Source organism: Nematolebias whitei, chromosome 15, assembly GCF_014905685.2.
Source record: "Nematolebias whitei isolate Nwh7 chromosome 15, NemWhi1, whole genome shotgun sequence".
NCBI lineage: Eukaryota > Metazoa > Chordata > Actinopteri > Cyprinodontiformes > Rivulidae > Nematolebias > Nematolebias whitei.
This window is the reverse complement of record NC_056512.1, coordinates 18275703-18285477: the sequence shown is the minus strand read 5'-3', so window position 1 is coordinate 18285477 and position 9775 is coordinate 18275703. Positions and strand designations below refer to the sequence as shown.

General features: G+C 39.1%; 1 protein-coding gene across 1 annotated transcript in view; it reads left to right on the top strand.

Moving 5' to 3' along the window:
• Nucleotides 1–6723, top strand: part of LOC119422083 (ral guanine nucleotide dissociation stimulator-like 1) — a 19888-nt gene extending 13165 nt beyond the window's left edge. Inside the window, exons 13-17 of the mRNA XM_037689426.1 lie at nt 1081–1170; nt 2721–2850; nt 3305–3616; nt 5935–6049; nt 6153–6723. Of these exons, the coding sequence (XP_037545354.1) occupies nt 1081–1170; nt 2721–2850; nt 3305–3616; nt 5935–6049; nt 6153–6292 (787 nt within the window). The 3' untranslated portion in view covers nt 6293–6723. The remainder of the gene's footprint in view (nt 1–1080; nt 1171–2720; nt 2851–3304; nt 3617–5934; nt 6050–6152) is intronic.
• The last annotated feature ends 3052 nt before the right edge of the window (nt 6724–9775 follow it).

The window sequence follows — 9775 nt, the reverse complement described above, 5'->3', positions numbered from 1 at the left end:
CCTTTAACACAGATGTAGGCAACATTATTATTTTTTTAATCAGAGAGCCAAATAAAATTATTTAAAGCAATCGATTAGGCACATAGAGAATTGGGAAATAATTTTACCTTTCCACATTTTGGAAGGCATTTTTCCAGCTTTATCTTGTTGTAGCATAGTTAGCATGCTTAAGAAAAGTATGTTTCCCCAATACTCTTTAGGATTATAAGTCATACTTCCTGTAAACTGGCTCTTGTGACAATATATTTGCTACCCTAATTATGCGAAAAGAAAGTGAAATGTTTGCTTTATGGAGTCTAAGATTCAGTCTAATAACTTTAAAAGGAGCTTTAGCATAACTTATTCCAAACGTTTTCGATGTACTTGTACAAGATGCTTAACTTGAACTTAGATAGTATTGTTGATGAATTGCTGGTTTTCATGAACCTATTTAAAAGTTGTTTCCTTTTCAACTAAAATTATTGGAGGCCAGATGGAAATTGTCCAAGGGCCACTTTTAACCCTCAGGCCATATGTTGCCCACTTCTGCCGTAACACATGACAGAATCACATGCTGAGAACGCACTGTTGTTACATAAACATTGGCTGTTGTAACTGAACACTGCGTTACACTGGCTCAGAAGTAATTGTAATGTGTGTGTGCGTGTGTGGGGTGGGGGTCCTCACCGAGAAAACTTTGAATAAAGTACATGCCATTTCCTGCATTCTGGTGTATTTGAACAGGTTGTTAAACATCTACGTTTACCTACATGAGTAAACACTTGATTCAATAAGTATTTTAGAAATAGCCTGACCAACATCTCTCCTTGTGTGAATAGAGCACACTCCACTTCTCTCACGCATCCTAACGCCCCCAAATTATTATTTTTTTTTAATTTGGGGGTGACACATCCTCTTCACATATAATTGTTGCTACGCCTATGCTGCATTACTGCAACTTCTATCCTAAAGAGCAATTCAAATATATTGCTTGGTTAATTGTTTACTGAAGGAAATATATTTAATTGAACCAGTTTTTGTTTTTCTGCTCATCTTGCACCTTGTAAATGTGTACTGAAGTACTTTTGTGTTTTGTTGAAGTTATGAACTGTCCAGACGACTCGAGCCTCCGAACGACACATGTTCTTCGACGTCCTGGAACAACCGCTCTCTTACAAAGAAACTCTCCTTGTGAGTAACAGGCTCCACAACTCAGTATGCATTCAAACACATGTGCGTGATTTATATTTATATTTATAATCCTGCACATACCCCATTATGACAAAGACACATCTGGTACAAGCAGGGTTTGCTTTGCTTTATTTTGGGCTTTAAAAAATTTTTAATGTTTTAGAGTTTTTTTCTTCCTTTTTTTTCATCCGTGTCTGTCTGTTAGCAAAATATTTTATAACCCTCTACAATTTTTCTGAAACTTAAAGTCATTCTGATTCAAGATGGCTTCCACAGCTAACTAACATTAAAAACAAAATCTGATTTGGCTATAACTCAGCTACCTTTACATATCTTGACTTAATATTTGGTGTGGTAGTAGCTGAGAGTCATCCCCGCTGATAATCTGAGCACTCAAAAATTGAGCAAAATCTTTGTTTTAAGTTTTCAGTTGACTCTGTCTGTTAGGAAAATATCTCATGAGTCCCTGGGCAGATTTTAATAAAACGTTCAGGAAGTGTTCAATGGGTGTACGTTTTCAACTGAACAACTTTCTGAGCCAATTCAAAATGGCTGCCACAAGTAACAAACTTTTGAAAACCCCAAAATGGTGATAACACAGTCTTTTACAGATATTGAGCTAAAATTTGGTGTCATTGTATGTAAGACTCGTTCACAACAAATACGCCAAGTGACACTTATTGCACCAGATTATTGCTTAAATCTTTAACATTTGGTTTTAAATTCACCCGTTTGTTTGTTTCTGAGATTTCTCGTGAACATGTAGACAGATTTTCATGAAACATTCAGAAATAAATCATAGGACATTCATTCATCTACAGCTAATAATGTTTGGGTCATTTCAATTCAAGATGGCCTCCACAGCTAATAAACAATGCTCAACACAAAATATGGATATGTCTCAGTCAATGTTACAATACTGGGCTAAATTTAGGTGTGGTAGTAGATGAGAGTCATTTCCAACGTAAATTTTGTGCTTGACATTTCTAAATATTGCACAAAATTACTGGTAATCGAACAAAAAGGACTTTGGCAGATGAAATGTTTCAAAAAGAAGAATCCCTCCAGAGGACTTGACTTAAACCTTGTTAGATTTTTCTACCTGGATTATTGATCATGAATCAGGACATTGCTCGTAATGTTATTTTTCTGGTTTCCACACCAGAACCACAACAACACCATATTTTCTCAACATTAGATGATCTTTGTTTAAAACCACTGGCACAAAAGGTGGTGGACATGTTCAAAGGAATCCTTGAAGGCAATGGTTCCCAACACTGATCCTTGAGGAACACCATTTAGTTGTTTCCCTGCGCCAACACACCTGATTCAGTAATTTGATTACCGCGCTTCCTCAAGTTCTGCAGAAGAATCACCCATTCCTTCAAATCAGGTGTGTTAAAGCAGGGAAACAACTAAAACATGCAGGATGGTGTTCCTCAAGGACCACAGTTGGGAACCACTGAAATGACCATTTTAACATGAAGTACTTGTTTTTATAGTGCGAGTTTATTCCAGCATTGTTGTCATATCATGTTCTCCGTTCTCAGTTTGCTTTCGCCAAGCGATGGTTCAAAGAAGCTTCCTGCTGATCAGATCAGCCTTTCGTCTTCCGGATCCAGCTGTTCTGAGATGGAGGATCTGTCTTCTCCAAATCTGTCCCGTTCCACACGACCACAGGTAACCAGCTGTGTGTGCATGCTGGTATCAGCCCCCATTGTCTCATATCTTTGACTTCTATCCATCCTTTTGTTGTCACTTGTGCGAACAGTGGCGGTTTTGTTGAAAGCTTTGTCAAGCTGCGCTTTCACCAAACGGCTTTCTGTGCTCAGAAAAGCTTTCTTTGTTTGGGCTCCACAAACAGTCGCAGCTGAACTAACCACTTGAGTATTTCTAACGAGTGAGGAGGAAATTACTTTAAAGATTGTCATACTAACATGATTGTTACTCACATAAAGTTCTTTTTCAGGACTATTAAAGCTGACAGGCTTCTAAAAATGTTCTTCAGGATGTCTTTACAGAAGGGTTTCTTAATTCTCAGTTCTCACTTCAAAAGTGCTACAAGTGCTATTATTACTTATGACACTTAAGAATATTGTATTTCAAAAATTTCCCCTCTATTTCTCCTCTGCAGAGTTTCCACAGTTCTTGTAGCAATGTATCTGAGACCTTCTCATCACCCTCATCCTCCCCGTGTCCCTCAGCGGTTTCTTCTTCGGAGTCTCCATCTCCCTGCAGTTCCTCCTCTGACTGCAGCACAGACCTCTGCTCTGCAGCCTCGGCTGATGGAGGCTCGCGCCCGCACCCTTCTCTGGCCTCCCAGCACAAACGCTCCATTTCCATGACCTCCCTGCCTGTGTATAACCGTCAAGGGGCTGACTCCTGCATCATCAGGGTCAGCGTGGACCTGGGGCACAACAACGGCAACATGTATAAAAGCATCCTGGTGAGTTTGTGCTTTAGGTTGAAAACTCAAACTTTGTTCTGAATGAAGGGTTGACTGAACATGGAAGAGTTGGGAAAAAGGACGGGAAAAATCTCATTAACTTATTCATTGTCCAGGTTGCAAAGACAGTCCTTCACAGTAGTTCAACATCACACAACTTGTTAACAGAAAGTGTTTTACCAAACGTTTTGCTGTTAGCATCTGTTCCTCTTGCTGCGTCATATGCAGTCCTTTTAACTAAACACTTTTATGCCAGGTACACTGTGATTTAAAGTCAAGAAAGCATGGAGGGTTGATGTCAATCTGCTACTGTTACACATCTGAGTCAGCCCGGGAGGTATAGTCACAGAGCTGGATCAGTTTATTGTCTATTTGTCTTATGCAGGTTAACAAAAGGTCAACAATGCAATGAAATGTTTAGGATGAGAAGAACCGTTTCAACTCAAAAAATCCCCAAGAAATACTAAAGCATGCAATAAAAGTACAAAATAAGGTACCAAAAGTGAAAAGAAATATAATACTATATTTACAAGGTTCAAAAGAAATATAGCGTTGTCCGGAGTCACAGAACAGTCGGTGATGGACGGCTCCTGTTATGATTCCATAAAGGCAAGAACACAACAGGTCCTCGTGTCTCGCTCACATTAAATCTGTGCATGCAGGTCATCCAGTCTATTCCTCAGAGACTGAATGTTTGCAAGCAGGATTGAGGCGAGAGTGGGTTTGCTGCGTCTCTGGTGGGTCCTGCATCAAACAGCGGCTCACTTCCCTCTCCTTGTTTTCTTCTTATGGCACCCATATAAACAAAGGGCCCAGGGGAAAATGTCCCCAAAAGCTTGCTTAAAGTCCTTACTCACTGACGATCGCAACTCTAAAAGCGTGTCACGGTCATACTTGAAGCGTACTTGAATCAGGCAGCATGTTTAAGAGTAAGCAGCCAGCATCACAGCTCGACAGTGTGATGAGCCAGCTGTGGGATTTAATAGAAAATGTTTGATTTAAAGGGATACTCCACATTTCATATGGCTCTGTCATGCTAGCAGGAGCTAAATCAAAGTCATCTTTGCAAGTTTATCTGAAAATCATTTTGTGAAAAAGATCTCTCTCTGCTTTAATATTTAATCTGAAAACCAGGTGTTGAAGTCACTTTGAAATACATAATGTTGTGTCCCTGGAATTACACTGCATTCTTCACTGCGCCCAGACAAGTCTATTTTATTTGCAAGTGATGTTTCCATCTTTATGATCAACATCAGACCTTTGTCCTTAGTTTGTGCTACACCCATGATATCTCTTCTTCAACTCATCTGAAATATAAGGATGTCACTCCAGACGTCTGTTCAGTGCCTTGAGATGATTTCTGTTGTGACTTGGCGGTATATAAATAAACTGAATTGAACTGAATAAATGTTACTTGGGCTTTGGAAAGATCAGTCATACATTTTTGCAAATGAATACCCCTCATTTGTATGAAGAATCAGAATCAGCTTTATTGTCATTGCACCGAAGCACAACGAAATTACAATTCAGTACAGCCCGTCTGAGAAAACATAAACAAACAGACATAGGGAGACGGAGGTGTCTGAGGCCGCGGCCTTCGGGAGGTGCTGCCCTTGTCATTTAGATAAGAAAAAAAGAAAAACACGAAGGAAGAGGAGGTATTAAAAAAAAAATCATATTTCACACTGTGTCTTAGACGGGACACAGTGTGAGAGTTGCAAAAGATAATCTCAGCACAGAAACAGCAACATACTGATGACATCATAATACATTTATGCATGAGGCCGACGAAGGCAGTAAGGGAGCGGGTAGGGGGGCGGGGAGCAGAGCTTCTTGTTCACATGCCATACGGAATTCGGAAGATATGCAAAGAGAGGTTCTGATAGGGTTCACAGGACAAAGAGCAAAGCAGGAGGGGAGCAGGAGGGGAAGCGTCCTCCTTGGTTGAGAGCAAGCAGGAAAGTTAAAAAGTGTCATAATAGTAAAAGGCTATAAAATATTTTAAAAAGAAGACAGCATCCAAACCACTGCTGGATATGTGCACTGGTGGCCACCTGGACGGGAAGAAGCGGGTAAAGATAATGGATGGACAGATGCTAACCAGTGCTGAAAAGTCTTTTAAAGATCAGAATTTGATAAGAAACAAAAGAGCTGTTAAAAAAATGAAGATAGACTGAAGTTACGATAGTCTTCCACAGGTACAACACCATTCCTGGAGGTGTATGTGCCTTATGTAAACACAGTTAACTGTTTCAAGCAAAGCTTCCTCCTTCAAGGTGTATTCAAGAACATGTGATTTTTGTTTATGTCATCTCCAGTTAACCAGCCATGAAAAAACTGCTCAGGTGATTCAGAGAGCTCTGGACAAGCATCACCTTGAGCACATGAACGGCCAGGAGTTCACTCTGACGCAGGCCATCTCACAGGAAAGAGGTCAGAACTAATGGAAGCTGTCAAAATAAAACCTTAAATGGCGGCAGATGAATAGAATACATTTGTAACAACCATCTTTTATATACTTTTTTTTTGTTTTCAGAGTTGCTCATACCAGACAAGGCCAACGTCTTTTATGCCATGTCCACCACTGCAAATTTTGACTTTGTTCTGCGTCACCACCACAAATGCCAGAAGAAACCCCTGAGACCAACGAGGAGTCTTGGACGGTTTACAAAATGAGCACTGCTGGTCTGCAAGCGGAGCTGAGCTGATTGGACTCAAAGAAAACTGCCTTTGTTTTTAATTTCTAAGAAATGCACAGTCTCCAATATCATTTTCAGGATACTGAAATGAATTCAGACACAGACGAGATGAAGCAAAAGCACTTTATAGAGACAAACGTTCTCATCACTTGGGGAGAAATGGACATGGAACAACATCCAGATCAGATTTTTGTTTGTTGTTAAAGAACTTCAAACTAAGAAACAATGAAAACGCAACCTGAAGTGTGTTGGCGAAGGCAGATATTTTAGATGCCAGGAAAACACACGGAGCAGCGCACCCGCCTGAGAGCCGCACATGCCAACATGCTTGACATTTTTCTGACACAAACATGAAGAAATGATCGTCCTCTTCCGTCAGTCAGCAGCCAAACACGAGCTGTGTGTTTTAGAAAGGGATCGACCTCTGTTGGTGCTTGGACACAGACAGGCGCCACTTCAGGTGACGTGGAGCTGAGCCTTCCGAGAGGCGGTGATGGAACAGAGGAGCTTCCAACCGTGGATCATTGCGTTCCTGGGAAGTTCCTGAGTGGCTCCTTCAGCTCTGCTGGGATAGTGGCCGTCCAACTCGCAGCTCCAACTGGATGGATGACATTCCTGAACGGCGGCAGGTGACAGCGGCGCAGACTCTGACGAACCACATACACACGTAGCTGCTTTATATTAAACACACACCGACAAGGGACGATGTGTGACTTTTTATTTGTATTAACTTGTATTTATTGTCACATGTGCTCCACTGTGATTCACTTTAACTGCACCTTAGAAGACTCGTTCTACCAGATTGTCTCCTGACTAGAAGGAAAATGTTTTTTTATTTAACTATAATTGTCAAGTGTCTCATTATTTAGAGACCCATTATTGTCTGATAACTAAAAACAATTGAAATGTTGACCCTGTAAGTTATTTGTTGAAAGCATACTGAACAAGTTGATTGAACTCTTTACCCAAAGAGGATAAGTTGCATGAAAATTATTTCCGTGACGCACAGATTATGGTGAAATGATAAAGGATGATATCTCCCAAAGCTTCAGGCAGAAATTTAACAAAAGAACTGGATCTTGCAGACACATCTTGTTAATCACAAGTTCCATAATTCTGAGATGTCCTCGGAGAGTCTGGGAGTTCTGCTGGAGGGCGTGGATGAGTGTTAAAGGAAGTAGATGGACAGGCACTGATGTTCTCTTCCTTTTCTTGAAACCTTACTTGTCTTGGTGTAGCATTCCACCATTTTGCAGATGACATTTGAAAACTTCTGTTCTATGAATTGTGCTTTCTGTTTAGTTTCAGCTGTTAACCCTCCAGCTGCCCTTAGATCAAAAAGGCCTGGCCCTGTGGGTCCTTTTGACCTAAGGGCAGCTGGAAAAGGAATAAACAATTTCAATGTAAAATTTGATGTGCATCAGCAAAATGTATTTTTTAAAAGAAAACCTTCAAATAAATGTTTGCTGCCTCAGCTGTCTACTGATTTTAATCCTCAAGTGTCAAATTATGTTGATTTTCATACACATATTATTTTATTTTAAATCAGGGATAACATTTCTTTAACCTTAACAGAGATGACTGACGGGTGACATGGTGGCTCAGTTGGTAGAGCTGCTGCCTCTCAGCGAGCAGGTCCTTGGTTCAAACCCCGGTCCAGGGGCCTTTCTGGGTGGAGTTTGCATGTTCTCTCTGTGCATGCGTGGGTTTTCTACCTCAGACCAAAAACATACGTTAGACTGATTGGTAACTCTAAATTGTCTCTAGGTGCGAGTGAGAGGGTGAATGGTTGTTTGTCTCTGTGTGTCCCCGTGATGGACTGGAGACATGTCCAGGGTGTCCCCAGCCTCTCGCACTGTGACTGTTGGATATAGGCACCAGTGACACCCGCGACCCGAAAAAGAAGATAGCGGTTAAAATATGATGGATGTACGGAAATGATTGATGTTTCATATAAAATGTAGAAAGTGCAATATTTTTGCAGTTGTAGCAAATCTTTAAATAGATATCACATAAATCAAATAAAGAATGTATGATCATGATATGTCCAAAGGTGAGTCTAAAAATTTGAAGAGTTTTGTCATATCAACATATTTGAATTTGAACTGGTTTAATATACAAAGTGTACAGTAAAGCAGCATATTCACTGTATAAATGTATTCATTTTTAAAACAAAACAAAACAATTCCATAAACAATAAGAAATAAAATGAAAAATAAAATGAAAGGCAGCAGGAGGAAAAAAAAATCTTATTATATCTGACTCTTTTTCCCAAACAATTAATTCAAATAATGATCTTCAAGTAACAAAACAAAATAAATAACTCCTTCTTGAGCAACAATTCATACAATACACATTAAGCTACTTCATATATTTTTTTAACAATTCAACTTTGATCATTTTCTGAAACGTTCACATGGATTTGGCATTTTTAACATCACTCTCTAGACCATTCCACAATCCAACTCCTTGGATTGAGGTAGACCTTCCCTTCAGACTAGTTCTGAATTTCGGTTTGACAAATATCTCTATCTCCTTAAGATTGTAGCAACTTTGTCTTTTAACAAAATTTATTTGGATATTTAAAGGTAATGTATTATTATGAGCCCTATACATAATTGATAAAATACTATAATCTACCAAATTAAGGAACATCAATAACTTCACTTGATAAAATAAAGTACTTGATGGGTGACTGAAATGCTTTCTAGAAATAACTCTTACAGTTCTTTTCTGTAAAACAAAAATAGGCTTTATAATAGTTTTGCACGCTTTCCCCCAAACATCAATGCAATAGATTAAATGTGGAACAATTATTGTGTTATACAACATGTACAGAGCTTTATCATTTAATAAGTCCCTTACTTTGTACAGTACTGCAATATATTTAGCTATTTTTGTTTTTACATAATTTATGTGATTTTTCCATGTTAGCTGTTCATCGATGATAACACCCAAGAACTTCACCTCACTAACTACAAATCTCACCACCCTCGACTCTAAATGGAACAACAACAGTTCTCTTTTCATTGCTGAATATCATACAGTTAGTTTTATCTAAGTTTAATGATAATTTATTAAGTTTAGACCGTTTGTATTTTTACAAATTCTGTCTGCATCAACTCCAACATCCATTTTACATCTTTACCCAAACAAAAAAATGTGGTGTCATCTGCAAATAGGACACATTTAAGGAGTCCTGACACATTTACCGTCATTCAGAATCAGAGTCAGAGTCAGAGTTTCTTTATTGTCATTCGCACCTCATGTGGTTCATGTGGTGGAGCGAAATTATGTACACAGGGTCCCAGTTACATCCAACAATAAAATGTATAAGAAAAAGAGTAATAACATCTAAGATATGAACTAAGAAAAACATCAACTAAATATACACTAAGCACTCATAACATAAAACATTGAACATCAGCACAAACATGAACATGAGTCTGTGAACAGATGT